This window comes from Danaus plexippus, chromosome 19, assembly GCF_018135715.1.
Source record: "Danaus plexippus chromosome 19, MEX_DaPlex, whole genome shotgun sequence".
Lineage (NCBI taxonomy): Eukaryota > Metazoa > Arthropoda > Insecta > Lepidoptera > Nymphalidae > Danaus > Danaus plexippus.
Genome location: NC_083549.1, coordinates 1,012,451 through 1,034,367, shown reverse-complemented (window position 1 = coordinate 1,034,367; position 21,917 = coordinate 1,012,451). Strand labels below are relative to the sequence as shown.

General features: G+C 32.8%; 2 protein-coding genes across 3 annotated transcripts; one reads left to right on the top strand and one right to left on the bottom strand.

Annotated features, from left to right (window-relative positions):
- Positions 1 to 614: 614 nt before the first annotated feature.
- Positions 615 to 7,549, top strand: LOC116768257 (clavesin-2-like). 2 transcript variants are annotated; one of them, XM_061523516.1, is made up of 6 exons: positions 615 to 957; positions 3,394 to 3,548; positions 4,010 to 4,104; positions 6,284 to 6,420; positions 6,839 to 7,032; positions 7,219 to 7,549. In XM_061523516.1, the coding sequence occupies exons 2-6, from the start codon at positions 3,407 to 3,409 to the stop codon at positions 7,524 to 7,526; spliced, it is 876 nt and encodes a 291-aa protein (XP_061379500.1). In that variant the 5' UTR covers positions 615 to 957; positions 3,394 to 3,406; the 3' UTR covers positions 7,527 to 7,549. The 2 variants fall into 2 exon arrangements, with proteins under 2 accessions (XP_061379500.1, XP_032514830.1); XM_032658939.2 differs by having other exon boundaries at positions 619 to 957; positions 6,284 to 6,425.
- A 57-nt stretch (positions 7,550 to 7,606) lies between these two features.
- Positions 7,607 to 20,789, bottom strand: LOC116768170 (neuroendocrine convertase 1-like). Its single transcript, XM_032658835.2, has 15 exons — positions 20,474 to 20,789; positions 14,000 to 14,098; positions 13,553 to 13,747; positions 13,234 to 13,380; positions 12,583 to 12,684; positions 12,387 to 12,504; positions 11,328 to 11,446; positions 10,899 to 10,978; positions 10,662 to 10,794; positions 10,423 to 10,523; positions 10,082 to 10,174; positions 9,875 to 9,997; positions 8,635 to 8,792; positions 8,134 to 8,267; positions 7,607 to 8,023 (listed from the first exon to the last, which is right to left on the bottom strand). Exons 1-15 carry the CDS (start codon positions 20,666 to 20,668, stop codon positions 7,754 to 7,756), a joined length of 2,067 nt encoding a protein of 688 aa, XP_032514726.2. The 5' UTR covers positions 20,669 to 20,789; the 3' UTR covers positions 7,607 to 7,753.
- Between the last annotated feature and the right edge of the window lie 1,128 nt (positions 20,790 to 21,917).

Below are 21,917 nucleotides of genomic sequence, written 5' to 3'. Positions count from 1 at the left end.
CTCTTCCCCATTTTTTATTACACTGATTCAAAACAAACGATCAGAAGGTAGAATTGACTTTTAGTTACATAATGTCCACGTAATCTGACTATAATAGCTCAAACCACGTAATAACTAATAAGAAACCGACTTATTTAAAATACTACTTTCCCATAGTATTGTAATAAATAAAACAAAAACAAACGTAAAACCAGTTTCTATATATCATTTATTATCTTTATATTAAACATGTAAAAATATTTCTGCACTTAAATGCGCTTAATACATACATAATTTTTAATTACCGATTTTTTTGACAGATAACATATTACACTTGCATTTTAGTTGACTGAACATCCTAAACTCGTTTTTCGAATTACAGATTAGGGTAACTTTTAAATATTTTAATATTATTCATCATTTAACATAAAAAAAAATATTTAGAAGAATTTATTTTTATTTTTTGGCCACGTTTATTTGCTGTGTTTGTTATTTTTATACAAAAAAGGAACATTCTATATAAACTTACTATTTTATAACTATGCCTCTGTTCATTTTCACTCTGTTGTCGGTCAGTGGCGAGTATACAACAAGCTACAGCCATTTAGTTTAAATGCTTACAAACCTCTCACTGACGCGCTCGCGTTTCTTTAAGAACTTCTATAATAAATGTTGCAAAAGTTTTATATTACGAAAGTTTCTTAAGTGCTTTTTATATTTTTTAAAATATTAATTATTTTTTAGTATTAAAGCAGTGCTTTCTTTTTAATATCGATTAATAAATTTTATTATTGCGTACATATGTCATTCTGACATTGACTGTATCGGTTGAATTCGCGCGCATTTATCGGACACGATAATTGAAATTTGAAAGTACCTATTAATTCCAAAGATAACAAGTGTTAGTAGACGGTGGAAGTTATTAATATATAGAATTTACATAATTAGGACAAATAAACTGTGGATACAACTTAAAAGGTAATGTATAATAGTTAAACATAGTGTCCTATTATTTATTTCAACTATTAATAGTAAAATTATAACAAACGATAATAATAGTTTCTTTAAAGTAAGTCATTATAAAATGTAACTTAATTTCTTAATTAAACAGGTGACTTAGTATTTTATATATTTTTAATTCAGTGTAAATGACGTTTGGTTTTTGTATTTCGTACTTATGACCTTATTTTTTATGAAGTATATATTTAAAATGAATGTAAATGTTAACATACCTACTATAAATGAATATATTAAGAAATATTTTCTCCTTAAATCTAAACAATAGGCATAATAATCTAATGCCATTTTTTTCATAGCTTATTTATTTTATGATAACATAATCAATCTTTATTTCTTTTATTACGATTACATATTCTTCCATTGCCTTCACTATGGAAATTTCTAGTATATACTAAAAATAAACAATCCCACAACTATAGAAAGTACCGCTCTATTCGAGTTCTACTTACAGTATTTGGAAGGTCACTTAACTGACTAAATTACAGAATTGCGATATATTGGAACAAAAAAAACGTCCCATTTTTTTTAAAGACGTTGGACGAATAATAGCAAACGATTTACTCTATTTGGTAATGGAACAACGAAACACAAAAAATATTTAAAATATATAGCCATTGTCTTTAATATCTGTCACGTCAAACTAATGACATCTGTTGCGACATGCTCGTAATTGCTTCCTACTCGTTGCACGAATGCTATTAAGATATCATAATAATATTTCATTCTAACAATACACGTAGTAAGGAGGCTTCATCACACAATTAAACTGTAGGTTTGTATGTTTAAGTTTTGGTGTATAGTATTAAGGGTTAAGCAAACATTACGTTTTAAAAAGTAACGGAAAAATGGGTTTTATGTTTTTAACGTGTTTCTTTGTAAGGGTTTCTGGACTTTAACAGACAAGACTTGTTTTAATTTTGGACGTAATCAACTATTTCTGAGGTAAGAGTAACCTATAGAGAAACTTAAAAATTAAGGAAATTTTAACTGTTATATAGAATTTAAATAGGTGTTCCAGATTCATCGTAATCTTCAGAATGACAACTTATAACGTTAGCTTTAGTATAAGATGGTTTTATTCTTAAAAAAAATTATAATATTGAATACATGACGCAAACGACGAAAGATACGACAAAGATAAGAACAGGAAGAAGGTCAGTGACCCTAAACAAGACTTGGTTTTATAAATTGTTACTTCTAGTCATTTTTTTGCTGATCTGCTTCATTAGATTTCATAAATCTATTTTTATTTATATATCGAAAGTACATTTTTATTGGTTGTATTTTTTTTCTCAATCTTATTCGTATAAAACTAATAGTTCTTAACATTCACGTTTAAAAACAAACAGAATAAAAAAGATTCTATATGAAAAAATTGAATGTATTTTCGTGTGTCCAGCCGAAGTAATTTGACTTTCACTCGGATAATTTTATAAAAAAGGTCGATTGATGGACGGGTTTCACTTTAAGTTCATATGTACGCGGTGTCTTATGTCGATGAAAATTTGAAATTTTTTAACGTAATCTTAAAGAAATTCATAGAAAATACTACCGCATAATCTATTCACATTCCCATGTATATATAATTATACCAGGGTGACAAGACGGATAGATATCCGACATTGGCAGAATATACTGTGCACGTCTTTGCACGGATGAAGGCCATATTTTAAACAAACAGATATCTTCGTCACTTATAGGCTATGGCTTAACTCGCATAGTAATTGTATAATAAAATGAATATTTTAAACTGTCATAGAATTAATGTTATAAATAAATTGTTATTCACTTACTCTTAATTTAATCATTCCAATATATGTCGTAATTATTGAATAATTTTTACACTGGTCTATGGAAATGTATGATTTCTTTTTGTTCATTTGAGTACTTTTTGCAGTGATAATTTTAAAAATGTTTATAAAATTGTGTCTGACAATGATGTTAATGTGATAGCAAAAACGAATTTTTGGGCCAAAAATTATAAAAGAATTATTATTTGTTACGACATTCAATAGATTTAAATTATCATAATAATAAAAGTTTATTAACTCACCGTATACTTGCGTCATTTCCCTGTCTATATACAACATTTAATATGTATTTACCAATTAACTCTACTTTTTCTTATTTTTAAGTACTTTAAGTTTTTTGAGAATCTTCACAGGAAAAGTATAAAATTGTAATAACAACTAGTTAATAATTATCGCTTCACTGATCTCTCATTATATTCGTTAGTTTTTTTGGTTACATTTTGCATAGTTTGCACATGAAAGGTTCAAGTACCCAAAAAATTATAAACAATCCACGCCTGATTTTTGCTAGTTGTTATAATAGTTTCTTTAAAAACAGACTCTATGTGTAATACAATAGGTCGAAATTCTTTTCTATATGTAGATTGCAGCCAGCCATGCCGTTCATAGACATAGCGTTCCAGGCTGAAGTCAGCAGGTTTGAGGACCAGGAGTTCGAGGAGTGCGCCAGGAGGAACTGCTCCGAGGACCCAGAGACCAGGCAGACGGCCATTCACAACCTACGGAACCTTATATACCGTATGTCGCAAGTTTTTTATGAAACAAGTCCGGTATTACAAGTCATGATAGTATTAGCCTGGCTTTATGAAAGAAAAACCGTGAACTTAACAAGACGCAGGCGAAATCTCTCAGCATTCCATGGATCCACTGTGCGGGTGCCGGGTCCATCGCGTTGAAGAGAGAGGAGCTTCAACAGTGCCTGGGACTTGCGACCCAGGTTTAGGTTTAAGGGGCCCCTATCTAACACGTTAAGCGCTCGACCCCACGGTCAAAGCTCCTCTCTCTACCTAACCATATTTGAAACGAACAAACCACGTAGTTTTACGGAACTTTTAATTATAACAGTTTCATATACTATTCTCTTAAGATGATCCGTTAATTTTATTTGGTGCATTGATGTCTGTGAAAATGGTTTTACTAATTAGATACATCACGGAGTTTTTTGAAGTCAAGTCTGAAATAGTAGGTATTAATTTCAGAACGTGGTGAGTGTAATCCGAGAAGACTAGACGACGCGTACCTCCTGCGATTCCTGAGATGCAGGAGATTCATACCAGCTCTGGCACACAAATTGGTAAAACATAAATAATTATATCAAATAATGAATAGAACATGTCTTTGACTAGAGTAACCTGAGTAACTTTTAATACATCAGCTGTTTGTTAGTCAAAGTCCCAACAAAATCGATCCAGCCTTCTCACAGAGTATCCGCTGAAAACAAACAGGTAGGCGGACAATAATTACCTCCGTACTTACTATGTAAATATCCATATAAAATTAGTAAAAAGCATTTATGAAATTACAAGCAGGCACTCCTTATCTATTAATATATGTTACTAAGTATAATCTAAATCCAATACGTGATCTAAAAAAGTCAAAGTCGAGCTACCGGATGTGACGTCATCCTTATATGTCCTCCACTTTAGGGGCCCTGACATGAAAACGCCTTTCATATTGTGAACCAACTCCGATACGTTACTATGCCTGTACTCTAACCATTGTCACTGACGTGTTATTATAATGACATTAACAATTTTACAACATGTTACAACACCCTAACTGCGAGCTCACATTATCTTTGACAATACAACAAAACACGTAGTAAGGATAATACTTAGATATGGACAGTATTTACATTAACTCGTATGAGTGCTACATGTGAATTACGTATGTCTTTACGTCGAACACATGTATGTAATAAAATAAATAATACTAAAAAGTGAGATATTCTTATTTTATAGTTTTCCTTACATGAATGTTCGATTCTATGAAGTATTTAGAAAATGAACAAAATTAAACTCTGATGTATGATACATGGAGACTATTAAAGTTGAATTCTAACGCGAAACATCTTTTAATGATGTATTTTCATTTCTCACTAAGTATTATAAATAGTTTTTTATACTAATACAACATGTCCGTTGTAAAACGATAACTACAGTAAACTTCCAGTAAGAAGCGCCTCTCGGTTTTGGTGGTGATCAATCATCAAAGATTGCACCCGCAAGAACTTCACACTAGACTGTCAAAGCAACAACTTCACGACGCTAGTTACTTCTTGTTATGTCTACAACTGGCTAAGTTTTAGAAAAAAACGGAACTTTCCATTACACATACTCCTTCGTGTTTTCTCCACACAGTACACAAAATTGGATTATAATTTGTTCGTTATATAATAACTCTGACAATGGCAAAATATTCCACAATTTCGGTGTGAATGAAGCCATGTCATAGAAAGGGTACAGCTTCTTTTTTAATGACATTTCCAAGAACAAAATTCGAAATCTATACTAGTTTTGCCCACGACTTCTTCTTGGTGGACCGGTAAGCGGGTTCAGTCAAAAACAAGAAGCGTGTGCTTAAGAAACATAAATAACTGGCCATCTGTGGTCTGTGTTACGTGACTTCTGAATATAAAACAATACGTTTAGCACAAGATTACATCGTCACACTACATACGAAGCGCTTCCCTTTTCTCATTTAATGACTTACGAGTGATACTTTTCGAAGATTTAAAAAAGACAACATAGTGCAAACTTGTTCTAAACATACTGTATTCTAAAAACTACTGTACCGATTATCAAACAGTTATGGCAAATCGATAGCGTGATTCTCGAGGAAGGTTTTAGTATATAATTTGTTAAGGTTTTGTATTTACTTGTGCGTCCATTAACGATATTTGTTGAAGATGTCAGGAAAACATGAGCCGTCTGAGAGCTTTTAACAAAAACGCTGTCTAAAGCCTTTGAGATATAACAAAATATATGGTAGAGTTATGTATCTTATATAGGTCTACAGAAAAGTCCGCGGCGTAATGTGTCTATACCTTAAGGATAACATACTATATCCATTTTACGACTTTTAAAAATTGGCATTCCTAAAGCTTTTATTGGAAAGCTATAAACATAAATATGTTATTAAGTCTTATCAAAATAAATTGCTTCGTTTTCAAACCTACATCAGTATCTGTCAATTACTTTTTAAGTCATTTAAATCGGGCGTACCATTTGAAAGTTATCATAACATAAGTTTAATAATTATCAAAATTAAATAGGCTATTTTATATTTTCTGTAAAGAGTCCGTGCGTAGCCGGGGCTGGTAATGTTAATCATGTTAAATTCCGGAATTGTTTACGAGTACGAGAAAAGTTCTATTAAAATATTTATTTCAAAACTCCTTTTTGGTAGAAAGCGCGTCAAACTCAGTTCATTCACACAAGACTTAACATTTGCAATAATATTGTATTCGTTAGATTGTCCGATACGAAGAGTTCCGTCGCAAGAACTCCTACTTGTATGACTGCAAGGCCTTCGGTCTCCAGAAGGTGAAGGGGGTATACGGAGGCACCCTGCCGGAGAGTCCGCACCACGGCAGGATCACACTCATGAGGTTCGGTTAGTACACCCCCTCACATAGGGGACACGTTATGGGGTAAGCTGTCTACTAGTGAAAGTCCCGCCAAAGTAGGTCTTGTTTTTATAAAGTAATCAGAACAAAGAAACAGTCGGATAAGAATTCAAAAAATATTTTTTAGTATACATTGCACCGCGCGTACGTCCACAGACATAGCGAAAGGCTGTTGTGACACACAGACACTCTCATTTTTTTTATTAGTGAGGTAATGGTTATTGGCGGCGCTTAAAATGTAAATTGTTTTTGGGGTGTTTCATCTGGTCACAATAAGTGTCAGCGTAACGGTAAGATCATCTTTATATTAAACGTGTCATTGAGTGTTTTTCCCGCAGCTACTAGTGATGTTATCTCATGAAAGGCTCATTTTAAAATTGTTTTTTCCTTAACATTAAAGGTCGTTGGGACACGGAAGCCGTCCCCGTGGTGGACGTGGTCCGTTGCGCTCTGCTGATGGACGAGATCGCGGTCATGCAGCCCAAGTTACAAATCCTAGGCGTCACCATCATAGTCGACCTCGAGGGTCTCAGTGTGAGACATGTCAGACACCTCACACCCACTATAGCGCATCAGATCGTCAGCCTCATGGGGGTCAGTCAGGATATAATATTATATCAAAACATTACAATGTTCACAGCAGACCCAAATGCTGGATCCGAGTATATAGTTACCTTAAATTTAATATATATTTTGTTTTAAAATGTTTAAACGTGTATGCAATACTTCTAGATTTATTCCAATATGCCGATGTTATCAACAAGTACGACTACCCCACAGGTGTCCTTCCCCCTGCTGCTGCACGGCCTCCATATAGTCCGCTACAACTGGATCCTGAACACATTCTTCTACGTGTTCAAGCAGTTCATACCGACTGCGGCCTGGGAGAGGGTCCATTTCCACGGACACGACATGGCCTCCCTCCACAGACACATACCCCCCGAGTACCTCCCGCCGGAGTACGGGGGCTGCTGCCCTCACGTGGTGGAGGTCGACGAGTGGGTCAGGAAGGTCGACAGGTTCAAGGACGACTTCATGGTCAACGAGCTCAGGGAGCTGGGCTTCACCGTCGACGATCAGCAGTATAATAAATTATATGAAATATAAAGAATTTTTTTTTTTGCTTTTATTATCATTTAACGATAGGTAAGATAAGGTAAGGAGGTAGAATTTGTTTTTTCTACCATCCAATTTGCAAGATATGTCCGACCAAAAAATTTTGTAAAATAAATAAAAAAGAGCACAAAAAATATATAATAAAAAAAACTACCAAGCTCTCAGACTCGCACAGAAGGTTAAATCTGTCGGTAGTGTTTCAATCGCGGTGTTGCTCGCCAGCCTGCTGCCCCCTGCTGTGGTAGTTCCTCTGTAGCTCGGTGTCCGCCTGGTCCAGTAGCGCGCTGGCGACTCCTCCGTGCTCATGGTCTCCTGGTACCGCCGGCTCATCCTCATACGACTCGATCTCGTACCGGCTGAAGGTGTCGTCGTATCTCCTCGGACCACTCCTCATGTGAGCGGGCATTTCTTTTGTACCGTGGACTATGAGAACCAGTTCACCGACATAACCCGTGTTCCATTTATTCCCCTGAAATGTCAATTTATTAAAATTATTTTATTTTAAACTAAGCATTTATTTTCTTGTGCAGTACGCATGCTCAAACTTTCTTTCACTTAACGAAAATAGTATAAGACTACCTTGTCTTGTACGATGACCCTCCAAAGTCCATTAGCTCTCTCTCCCCACGTCGCTACTGAGGTTAAAGGCCAGTTAACAAAGCCGACCTTGGACGTATCTCTCGGACGAGGACTCAGTAGTTGAACCATCGTACCTGAGGGATTAGGTACTTGATTTAATTATAATATTATTTTTTAAATTAAATTATGCACTCCATTGATGAAGAAAAGAGAGAAAGAAGAACAAACAAACAAAAGAAGGGCTTAAAAAATAAATGACAATAGTATTAAAGATCACGTCTCCCATACGTCACAGTCTTCCGAAATACTAGGACATCATAAAGTGCGAAGCGGTCGACGTTACATTCTTGCTTATGGGCTACGTACGGCTACGACTTTCACAGACCTCGATAATACTTTCGATATTATTAAATAAATGTTTTACAATATTTGTTCAACTAAAATTGATTATGTAATGAAACCTGCGTGCATTTTTTTTAATAATAATAACTTTTCAACAACCTTGAGGTGAAATTAGGTGTATTTCCAAAGCACCTCTTCGCGTATACTCGATATTAACATACAGTTCGACGTGTTCTAAGTAATTTACTTCACAGTCCGATACTTTTACTGTTATATCTACAGTTTCCATTGCTGAGATGGCGACTTTGCCTTTGATCCTAAAAAAAAGAAAAAAAGAAATAAGGATTTTTTTTCACTTATTACCGCTTCTTTCTTTGTTATGAGGTCCTAGTACGCGATTCGTTAAGTTTGATCGACAAGAATTTCGTTGAAACGTCGATTCAACTCATATCCAGTGTAGTAAACCCATAATTGCAAATTTCTGCTTCTAAAACTCGGTTCACATTATACTGGACACGAACTGAAATCGAAGGTGGCTGGAATCGAGTAAAATTTAACCTTTGTAACCAGCGTAATGAGAACTAATGCTTCACAAGTAAAGTGTGTCAACGTGGGTCATTATCAAGTGGCAATTTAGAAACTGGTCTAAATGCCGATCGAAACTTAACGAATCTTTTACTAGGAACGCATAAACTAAAAGGCGATGTACATTCGTTAGGAGTTGAAACCGTTCCGTCCCGCTTATTATTAATACGAATGACGATGATGTAGTACTTATTGTGTCTGTTTGAGTATGTGCGTGTTGTGTGGTTTGTGAATTGTTGTTGGTGATGATGGAATGAATAAATTTTAAAATATATACCGAAAAAAATTATTTTCCTCAACTATCGCGGACTAGGTGTTTTGAACAAATTATATTTTGTGTTTTAGGTTACACCTAATTGACGGGGTGTGCTTGTCTCACTTTTTTTATTCCGTGTTTGTAACACTTATTTTTTTTACAACACCACAAGGAGATAAAAAAAATGATTAAATTATTTTCTTACCCTTCGGTCGAAACTTAACAAATCCTTTACCAGGATATCATAAATATAAAGCAACAGGCGTCACATTTTAAAACTACACTTAACTTAAAATTAAAAAAAACTAAGGCAAGTTAAATAGTTCAAATGCAAGAAACCATGTAGTTAGTTGATAATAAATAATGTTGATTGGTCTTTATTAAAATATATATTTTTTTCATTATTTTCTTAATTAAAATAAATTACAATTTTTCATCTTTAATTTCAATTGTGAGAATGTGTAGTTTAATTAGATAGAGTAGGAAAGTTTATTTTGCTTTGCAGCAAATAGCCTCAACACGTAACGACCGTCCGTTTTACCAAGGCGACATACTCACGGAGAAGCATCGATTCTACACGATACTGCACTTGGTACTGTAGTCCAGTTGAGTGCGGCGTTGACAAGAGATCCGGCGTTCAAAAGACCAAAGCCGAAACGTACGTCGAAATAAAGACCCGCGCTGGATATGAGTAACAAAATATTGCGGATTACTTCATAAATTTTTCTTATTTCCACGATAATTTTAATACACAATACTGCCTACCCGTTGACTTGCCAACCGGGATTATCAGATAGCGGTGTATATTCCGAAGTCCATACAATCAGATGTTGGACATCTCTCCAAGTTAAATTTGGGCTGTAAACAATTAAAATTAGTTCCCTAAAGCGATGTACAGACCGTAACGCACAATGTACTAGGACAGCATAAATTAATGAAATATGTATACATACTATAAATTCTTAACGTCAATCTACATACATTATAAGATCTCCAATAAGTTTCAATGATGTGGAAAATTGAAATAAAATACTTGTATGATAAATATAATACTGTTTTGTTTATTTCCTCCAAATTAGATACATTATTCCTTTAGCTTTACTTACTTGGCATCTAGCATTAAAGCAATAATACCGGCCGCCAATGGCGCCGCTGCAGAGGTGCCCGTGTGCCCAAGTGTACACGAGTCGTTTACGTCTGTAGTGGCCTGTAACATCAACATTGCTATCTCACTCTAGCCTGTTACAATTGCCAGTGAATAAAAGGAGAAGCGTGCTCATAGATCTAGAAGTATTCCAGTCACTTTCTTATATATGCTAATAGATAAGGACAACGATATATTTACAATTTTCTGATCTCTGTAAGCACCAGAGGAGTATGCGGTTGCTAGAGTCGAGGAGCAGATCTCTCCGTACCAAGGAAACAGGCCTTGTTGGGAAGCGCTAGCAATAGATATCGTGTACATACTGGAAGAGTAGCTGGAAAATAATTTACATGTATTAACACATTGTACACGTGTGTGCGTGTGCGTGTGCGTGTGTGTGTTGTGTCATTGAGCGTCACTTCTATACTGATTACCGACCCGTCGCAGTTACAGTTATCGTCGTGTGTTCCACCATTGCCGTTGGCCCACACGAATATATTCCCTTTACCGTTCCGTCCCTGAAACACAGTGTATATAGTCCATGCTCGACATGTGTATCAACATGTTAACTATGATGAGATCTAAGACTTTCGCGAGTTTTATTCATTTAAATGAAACTAATATTTTTCGGATAAACTTCGCGTCTTTTATTTTTGTAAAAAAACTACATACTCCCGATGTTACGGTAACTTTTCAGCAACCGTGATCACGGGCAAACGAGATGTCGAGATGAGATGATCACGGTTGCTGAAAAGCCGGTTGCTGAGTAACCGAAACGTCTGGAGTATGTAGTTTTTTTACAAAACTAAAGCACGCGTAGTATATCCAAAAAATATTAGTTTCATTTAAATGTTAACTATGAGTTACCATTTGCACTCCTCTCTTGAAGGCCTCCATGGCGAGTCGCCCTGGACCCTCCACGGTCTCTCCGTCATCGTTGGGGCCCCAAGAAGCGCTGTATATGTCCACTTTGTCCCACGCGAATCCTGAATAGTAGTAATCATAACAAACATCTTGCGAATGTACTTATAGAAAAGAAATGTAATCAATAAATTTTATTTTCGAAAAGGTTACATATATTGGTTATATTATTAGTTGCATTGTTTTACAAATATGTATAAAATAACTCGGTTGTAAAGTTTCCTATTCCTATGTCTTGGTAACTTATAGTTCCTTTAATTTATGAACTCCTAGCACTTGCGGTCAATGGCGTGGACGTTCCGACATTCCAAGATAGCATAAAAAAAAATAATTAATTAATAAAATTAATTAATAGACAAACACTGTCAAACATTTCTATCATTTTTCTCCATTTAATTATTATTCATTTACGTGACGCAAGCTTACTTTTTAATATAATTTTTTATACTTAAATAAATTGACTTAATTCAATATAAAATTTATTCTTTTAAAAACACGGAGTATATATATAATAAATAAATAAATTTTGCATTTAAACGAAAAATGTTTTGATGTTACGTCATTTTCCAGTCTTTGTATCAGGGATGCATAAACGAGAGGCGATATGTAGAGGCCGGTCGATGAGGCGGATCCTTAGTACTCTGATACCGAACGCAATATTGGCTCAAAATGTTAAAGGGATAAGTTACTTGTCTGATGTTAAATATAAGTAAAGAAATTATCATAAATAACAAAAAAATATTCTTTCAAATACAATGAAATGAAATGAAATTGAGACCGTCTTCGTCGTTGAGTAACTAACTAAAATTTTCTATGTCATGTATTTACTTTAGTCATTATAATCTATATTAAATATTAAAAATATTCGATAGAATAATTTTAATGTTAAGTTTTAATAATATTTATTCTAAACATACTCGATAAATTCTTTTCTCTCAAATTCAGCTACAGTCTATTCAAATGACATTCGAATGTACCAGGAGAGCATAACACCGAATTCCTGACCTATTGCTTCGCCTTCAACATGATCTGTGATTCGTCCATCGAGCATTCTGACTCCACCCACTTTGGCGCCCCAGGCCACGCCCACTCCGCACTTCTTATTGTTAGCCGTCATCGCTATCTATTATTAAATAAATGTTTGTGCACTCAATTTAAATGTAAAATTTGGCACCAATAAAATGAAATAATAATAACCAACCTCACCGGCACATCTCGTGCCGTGAGAATTCCGGTTTTTATCGTCATGCCTCGGATATGGATCCGAGTCTCCATCATTGCAATCCCAACTGATTTCCGGATCCTTAATATTAAATTTATCATTAATTAATAATAAAAAAAAACAAGAAAACTAAGTAAACAAACTAAATTCATTTCAATAGAATTGAAATCAAATCAGCGACTGTAACGAGAGAGAGGAAGCACGTATGTGCGTTCAATAGTTGTATCGGCCGCGAAGTTACTAGGACTTCAGAACTTTGCAGGAGATAATGTTCAAGGTTTTTGATATTTATCGACGAGTACTCGGTGAAATCGACCCTTCCAATCGACTCACCAATTATTTATTATATAACATAACTAACAAACAACTTTATAACCCAGATACAATTTGTGTTTATGGAAATAATTCATCCCTGGACTCTCGAAGTTGTCCTTTATTTATCTATCTTTAATAATTGAATTACTTTATTTATCTATCTTTATTAATTGAATAAAAAACACCAGCAACCACAACCATAAATATTTTTTTGATAAACACAATTTACGTTTTAGTTTGTTTTTTTTTTGGTATCTTTTACTTCGGAAACATGGAAGGACTTTAATACAACTACCAGGAAAACATAAAACTAACGTAGTTGTTCTGTAAGTCCGTGTGATTGTGTTCGACTCCGTCGTCGAGTATAGACACGCGAACACCACGTCCGTTGTAGCCCATATTATACACCGATAACACATTGAGGTCCAGGCGAGGTACGTTTGGATTGTCACGAGTGTCTTGCTGGAAATTAACAATAACAATCTAATTCGTGAGGATGACAGGTGAGCGTTTAATAATAAGATATAATCACATAGTTCAAATATTTGATAGAAATTTGCGGATCATTAATGTGGGCAGCAAAATACCTGTCATAATTATAGTACTCATTGTGATCTACTACAAACGTAATTACCAAATACCATTCGTAGGCCCAGAGCTCGTCATTGAAGACCTCCCTCCGTCCGTGTTCCACGGTCGAACTCCTCGTAAAGTCTGCATCCCTGGTGTATTCATCTATTCTTTTTACTCGTTTTAATGTGCCGTCGAGGTCAGGGTACGGATATCGCTTCACGCGACTTTTTGCAAAGAGTTGTTCCGCCCATCGAATCTAAAATTTAAATTATTATTTATTATTTCTTCAAGCAACTTTGCACTTTGTCTTCATCTATACAATATGTCGCCGCGTCCGTCATGTGTTATGTTTTCGGATGAGCCACTGGCCGTGACTGAAGGTCGCGGCCCCGGAGGCCGTTAACATGATGATGAGTTCCGGAGGTTCGTAGGCTGTACACACCACGTGTATTGCGGATAAAAACTACCAGGACATCATGAAGCCGTGAAGGTATGACGAAATACTCACCCTCCTGTCCTTGCGCAGTGTGGATGTGTGCTTGCTCGGGGTGCGACGCTCCTTGCGCTCGTGTGCGTGGAACGCGTACATGTTTGCCAAACCCAGCACCTACGACGGAGACGATGACACTAATTACACTTATTCTATAAGGAATATACTTTTTTAAGCTTTTGTCAACATATCTAGATGTTTTTTTTTATTATGACTATATTTTGCTTTTGTTTCACTGTAAAAGAGAATATTAGAAATAATTAAATTAAGTATGTAGCTGTATAGGCGTATATAACCTTGTTTCTTGGTGGTTGCACTGACAACGAAACCATATTCGTCAATACTGGATAAAAAAAATAGTAATAATGAATACAAAAAAAGAGAGTTTTTCATAAAAGTAATTTTGCTCATAAAGTATTATAAATTAACTTTATAAATAAATTAACTATATTTTAATTTATATTAAATTAACTATTTTTTTTATTATTCTTAAAAAAAACAAAACGGTTATTTTATTTGTCCTCTCCTTACTAGCTTTCTTACTAACCACCATTTACGCATCAATCGAAGTATTATATAGAAGAGTTATTAAAAATCAGGTTTGAAGAAGAAAAACAACCTCAACCTCATATGTAGAGAAAAATAATAGACGTCTGTCAGATGCCATCACATGGATATTCGGACACACGTTAGTACCAGGGGATCATGAACGCGTAGCGGTGTAGTGTCACACACCACACACGACACATGTCACTGTGTATGTAGACTATAAGTGTAGTTGATACGTAGTACGTACACGCGAACGGAATATAGAGCGGCATATGAATATTGAATATTCATAATATACACAATATTTAAATCAAACAGTTAATGGTCAGTCGTTCTTAATTAGTTAGACAGAGAGTATAAAACAACTAAAATAGAGATCCAAAGCAATTTTAAGCCTTCCTTTTAAATAATTATCCATCACTTAATTGGTAAAAGTTTCTTCAGTATTAAAAATGTAAAATTCTAATTGTATATCTAATAAACAAATGAACAACCACAAACAGGCAACGTGTGTGGGAGAATATGTCACGTCCGAGGAACATGAGTTTGTTCAATCACGTATGTACCAGGGAAACAGGGGTTGGGAGGAGTTGTACGACACATGTGGCGCGCACACACACACACACACATATGCATACATACACATGCTCGGGAATAGGGTGGAACAAACAAGGGTGCAACATAAACTGAGCGATGGAAAATGTGTGTGTTCTCTACAACACATAGGCAGTAGTAGACAAAACAAGATTGATCGTTACATGATGTTGTTCATAAACATAGTAGAGTCGAATATAATAATAAACATGCACTTAAAATAATTATTAAAGAGTTGATTTTTTTGTAAATAAGTAAAATAAATGTTGGCTTAATGAATTAGTATTATAAGTCTGCACAGGGTGTGATTTAAATAAAATACAATCGACATTAAGTTACCAGACGCGTTTATTGTTATTAATGATATTAATTGTGTATTAAGAAATTGCCTCGATGCACAAAAGAATTTTCAACATTACTTTAAATACCAACAAATTTTTACAAACTGTTAATTTTATACATTATGTTGGCATCATATTTAGACGTAAATTTACAAATCTATTTAAAAACAAATATCAGTTCTCACTAACACTGAATGTTCCACATTTGAAAGCAAATCTACCATTCAGCTTTTACTGTTAAATTTTGCAAACAATGTTATGACATTCCAGTAGAATCTAAACTCAAAATCAAGGATAGTGTTTCACCGTATGTTTTATGTTACATACCTAGTTACCTCCGTCATATAACAATAAAAATAAAACAATAACTCACATAAAATTTTCACTTTCAGGAGAGCTTTATAAATACATATAACACGATTCAGAAGAGTGTTATATACAAAATGTAATAATAAACTTCACATAATATTATTTTATCGAATAATTGTTTTCATTTATAGCATGAAAATTATACGAAAAAGTTCTCACATTTTCTATTTGAAACTTGTTTCTTCACAGTTTTAAAACTGACCTTCTTTAGAATGCAACTAGATGTCGCTTTAGCTAACGATTTTTAAGATACAGGAACTAGGAATAAATACTGGGAATTATTACCAATGTTAATAACTTAAATTTCCCTTATAAACCTGTACCATCTATCTATCTATGTTTCTACAAGATATACTCATGAAAAGTGAAATCTAAATTGAATAGTACTAAATTATTGATAGTGAAATTTAATCCCCCTCTATTCAACATTACGCAGTACATACAGGTACATTACAGTAGCGTTCCATTTCCCTCAGATTTTCATTTGTAGTGAGTGTAACGGAACAAATTACGAACGTCCTCACATCTCATGATCTCCTGTTACTAAGTGAAATTTTTCGTAGAAATATGTAAAATCGCTCGTCTGCCGACTGCCACCCTGGTATTTATAATAATTACATGACCGGGCGCACCACATGAACACTTTTTTGTTTAAGAAGAAACCAAACAAACAATCAGTGTGAATGAAGCTCATATAGTATAAAAATTTCATAAATCGAACACTAATAACTTGTTTTTATTCTTTTCTCGTTTTTCTTTGTTAATTTTTTTTTTGTGTATAGTTTTTTTATTTTTAAATTTTATTTAGTATCTATCTATGTAATGTAAATCATGTTTTGTACTTATACTTTATACTTATTTTATTTAAATATTTTACTTTAGTAAATTATTATTACGGTTGTTGAATTTTCTTTCATTACAGTCTGTTTACGCGTCTCTAATGAAACGTTATCGTTCCAAACTGACTGAACCGAACATTTTCCACGGCGCGCCGTCCCGCCCATTACGTAAATAGATCAACAAGTGTTTCTGTAAAGCTGAAAACGTTCTCTTCTAAAACTATGGTTCCCTAGTACTAACGACGCTAAATCTACGGTTAGCGCCGCCTGAAAATTTCAGGAGTTTCTCCTTCCTTATTGGTTTCTGAACTACATCATTATTAACGCCATCTACCTGTTTTATAAAGAACCAGTGGTTAGAAATGAATAAATTACTAAAAACCTATCATAAGCGTATTTTTTTTAATACTCAAGTCCTAAAATAATGAAATTCTATTTGTGTAACAAATATTTCAGTAGATTTGTTTTAAGTGTATACGAAGTGGACGCTTTCTTTTCTATTTTTAGTTTCCAGGGTGTTTTTTTTTACTTTCTTCTAGGTCTTGTCTAATGAACTGTGACGCAAATCTAGTTAACCATTACGTACAAGACACTTGCTACAGGCGAAGTGGGCGTAAGATGGCTAAATGTCACTTTTAATCAATCCTTAGTGGAGTGAAAGTCTTAATTATTAAAAATTAATGTATTAAATATATATTACTATATCATATTATACTTCATAAACATTTGTTATAAATACTTAAGGAATTAAAACTGTATTATGAAGAGATGCAGATATACATATGGTCAAATATTCGAAGAATTCTTCATATAATCCCAAAGTCCTTCCTAGGTTAGGTTTTATTAATATACTCTAATTCATTGATGTTTCCCTGGTACCATCAGATGTCGAAAAAAAACTCTCCCTGTCGAATGTGGTCATGCGGTCTGAACACCCCTCATGAGGGAGGCATTTATTTAGTTAAACTAATTTAGACACGACCCACACTAATAATGAAATCGAATGAAGAGAGTTCTAGAAATATTACATAAAATAAAAAATATTTTCAATATAATGTAAACATAAAAAAAAAATACTTTTCATTATTTATTAACTAGTTTTCATTCGATTTCTGAACTAGTTGTAATAACGTCACAACTGATTGGCAGATCGAATTGAGACAAATGCGATGACCATTTGTAACAATTAGGAGGACGACTGTCGGCAAATGTACGACTAATGAGCAGGCGGCGTGGAACAACACTCAACACTTTGTATTAGATGGAAGACATGTCACACGACCTTAAAAATAACAAATAAATGTTGTTAATATATTGTAGCACGCTAACGCCATCTATATTGACACGTTATTAGATACATGCAACGGTCATACAATCTTTTCTAATTACTTCAATGCTAATTTATAAAAAAGTTATCATACAGGGTAAAACTATTTTGGACCATTACTTTCGGATGTTCTTAAATGAAGTTCTTAAACTTTAAACTACATTTATTTTTATAAATCTTTTCTACTCGCACCAAACACATTTTTGCATTAGCTTTAAAATAAATAAATGTAAATAAGAATAATAAAATATAATATCACTGGAAGCAATTAATATGTGACGAAATAAGTTATATTTATTTAGATAAGTGACATGACGATGGCCACTTGAGATATGAAAGATCACTTTTATTTGACTATCGAGCGCTGTACTTAAAATGAAATGATAACAAAAAGGACGCTTTAATAATAAAAACGTAGAATTATTATTTATTTAATTAAATATACTTATTATTTAGTTTGTTGACGTGAATTGTATCTGTGCAAGTTTGAAATGTTGTAACTTGTCAGTTGTCACATGACCTTCTACTATTGTCTGTTGCCATTTAAAATGTCACTTTGAAGTTTTTCTTTGGTCTGTAACATTGTTATAAATGTACCTAAATATTAACCGTATGTCTAATTAATTTATTAAACTTAAAGAGTCATTCGCCATTTTAAAAATTATCGTAATAGTTGTAGATAGGTTTAACAATTTTGAAAAAAGTATTCTCAATTAAACAGGTATGAATAGGTATTGAACCTTTTTTTGTAAGTATTTTTTATACTCAAATGAGTTTTAAGTTTTAAGGCTTTGTTTTATCATGATTCAATGACACCTAAATCATTGCGTACTTAAATTTTACCTATAATAGTTCTTTAGAATTTTCTCCTTTATACACATTTTAATAGACGATTTTATATATTTTCTGAATAAATTTATCCTCTCAGCAACTACACTAACTAAACCAAAATGTTGTATGGGCCTAAACATCACAACTCATAAATAACAACTTCAGAATAACTTCTACTAAGTACAAGTTTTAATATCATTTCTCCATTATGTATTACATCGCCAATGTCATACGTATTTTAAATACACACCTAACTGATTTACTATAGATGATTCAAGTTAAAAAAAATGCAAAAACAAACAAACGCTATTTATAAAACGTTTGTACAAAGTTAATTAAACAGAATCTCCGAGCCTTATTTAATTCTGTAGGGATTTAGTGATTTCGATGGCACGCTTGTATAAATTTTGGGCATTTTTTTAATTCACTATCTATGTAGTAGGATACATTCATTATAATATGGGACTGTTAGCACAAATAAATACTGTTAGCACAAATATATAGTATATAATTTCGTATGTTAACGAACAAAAGATTTTTTTTTTTAAAAAAGGTTGAAGGTTGATTTCGACGTAAAAAGTTTAAGTATGTATATAAAAAATTGTAAATGCCATCAATAAACAAATATAAAAAAAAATAATTATGAATTGTTGAATAAATTTTTGATAATGGAAAAATTGTTTAATTAAATTGTAATTCAATTAGTAACAATTATATTTCGTTAATGCCGTATGACAGTTACTCGTCACGTTCTGAACGGTCGGCCGTTAGTTATCGAACGCTTAAAAGGCACAGATGATAATACCAAAATTATAAAATTTAATAGCCATAATACCAATATAAGAAATTTAAATAATTGCTTACATCTGAAATTATATTACCATTGAATATTAAATCAATTAAACATGTTGATTTATTACAAAATTTAATATATATGTATATATTTTTTTATTATTTTATGAGAATTTTTCGACTTATGTGTTTTTGTATACAAAATGGTAGCATTTTTATTTAATAATATATATATATATATATATATATATATATATATTATTAAATAATCAATTCATTATATAATTATATATATATATATATATAATGAATTGATTATTGAAACATCGTTTTCAACGTGGGTTCAAATTTGATTCAAGATAATAACTAATATGTAAGTAGTTACAACAAAAATAATTTATCTTAACATAATCACAATTTGATGAAGAAATATTATGCATATGTGAGAAATTAATTATTTATTTTGAATTAGCCCCGCTGGTTTTAATGCTTCCGTAAGGAAACATGCATTTTGATTTATTTCCGTTTGAAACAATACCACCTCCTTGTATACCAAGCCTTCGCTGTGGTTTTTTGTATATTTCAATTATAAATGATCAAAAAAAGAAAACAAAGAAGATTATACTTGAATGAAACTGTAAAATAAATAAATAAATAATTTTACAATAATCTCTTGCAACTTCGTTAGAAATTACTGATTTTTATTTTGATTTTTTTTTTATTCAAATTCAAAAAATTTAATTGCATAAAAAAACCATTGCCAAAGAAATCTTATTAAATAACACGAACACACAAATAACCTGTAAAAACTATTTGTTTATTTGGCTGTATATATAAGGTTGTAGCTCACCGGTCCTTCGTATTTATATCCGTGTTCCAGCGCCACCAACTGCGCCACCTCCTCACCACCTACCACTTCAACGATCCACTCACCATCATAACTGTTCGCGGTCTCTCGTCCATCGTGCATACTATGATATGGTACGTACAGATCAGATCTCACGGGATACAGCGACAACAAACAAACAAACATATGGTATAACATATCGACTATATTACATTTCTTTCTGATTATAATGAATTTTGATGATTAAAAAAAAATATTTTAAAAAAACTTGTCCTTTTATGTTAGTTTTCGCGCGCTTCGGTCAAAGCGGTGTTGTCGTGTTGAGAGAGCGCTGTGAATGAACGTTTTTCTCAACTTGACGTCCCAAGTATAGTTTTTTTTTTTTTTTTTTTCATTTATAATACGAATGCAAAGCAAGTGAGATATTTATATTACATGGCTATGTTAACGACAACCTTTACGTCTGTCAAAAAAGATATTCATTATTGTGAAATATATAGAATTAATTATAACTAATCTTCTAAAATAATAAAAATAATAATAATAATAATAATTCAATGAACGCTTTTATTCCATTCGACAAAATCCTTAGTATTTTATTCACAGACAAATAAAGACGTTGACATTGGCATAATATTCCTTTAAGTTGATTCCAGTGTGAATGAAGCCTATATTTATATGTCACTGTTCATCGAGAGTCTAGACGTAACTTCGTCACCTCCGAACAATTTTTTGATGTTTTAATTACAAATCAAATTATTTAATTGTTATAATCGTAGTCGTTTTTGTGAAAAATAATCTATAATTAATTTTAAGACAAATCAAGCCTAGCAGTGTTTATTTTAAGTACAACATAAAAAATATATTTTTCGTATTTTAACGCGAGTCTATAAAAATTTGAGAGTTAATTACAAATACATAATAGGTATTACAGAAGTACCTCATTAGCCTTATTCTGCAGATATTTTCTAGTTTTACAAATCATGATTTCCTAATGTTTGAATTACCTGAAATGTTTTAAAGTGTTTTCAAAGTAAATTTAAAATTTACACCGAGATCTCGCAGTAAAAAACAATATCACAGAATTGTTCCGTCTCCGACTGGCGTTCAATAAAATACGTCATCAATGAAATATTTAATTCATAGGATTATATAAGAATGGGAAATGAATCGAGAACATTTTTGATCACCGCCCTTGTATAATTTATAAAGATTTCGCTATACGCAAGGAGATTTTTTTTGTATTTTTTTTTAATTCAGCCATTTTTGTTATAATTTAATTTTAACATCACTTCTGTCTTCATTAAATTAGGAACTTAGACGTAGCAAAACTGTTAATTAAAAAAAAAAAAAAAACAACAATGAATCTACATAATTTTATGTTTCTTTTCAGTCGCGTAATATAATACCTAATAATGAACCTTTCTCAATCTTGTAGTAAAATATA

What these genes read in the sequence shown, in the direction of transcription:
- LOC116768257 (XM_032658939.2), top strand. Translation starts at nt 3,407, where the DNA reads ATGCCGTTCATAGACATAGCGTTCCAGGCTGAAGTCAGCAGGTTTGAG. An exon ending in CAGCTCTGGCACACAAATTG is followed by an intron (nt 4,105 to 6,283) that starts GTAAAACATAAA and finishes TGTATTCGTTAG; the next exon opens with ATTGTCCGATACGAAGAGTT. An exon ending in AGATCGTCAGCCTCATGGGG is followed by an intron (nt 7,033 to 7,218) that starts GTCAGTCAGGAT and finishes ACTACCCCACAG; the next exon opens with GTGTCCTTCCCCCTGCTGCT.
- LOC116768170 (XM_032658835.2), bottom strand. Translation starts at nt 20,668, where the DNA reads ATGTTATACCATATGTTTGTTTGTTTGTTGTCGCTGTATCCCGTGAGA. An exon ending in GGGCCTACGAATGGTATTTG is followed by an intron (nt 13,381 to 13,552) that starts GTAATTACGTTT and finishes GTTAATTTCCAG; the next exon opens with CAAGACACTCGTGACAATCC. An exon ending in GGGTCATCGTACAAGACAAG is followed by an intron (nt 8,024 to 8,133) that starts GTAGTCTTATAC and finishes TTGACATTTCAG; the next exon opens with GGGAATAAATGGAACACGGG.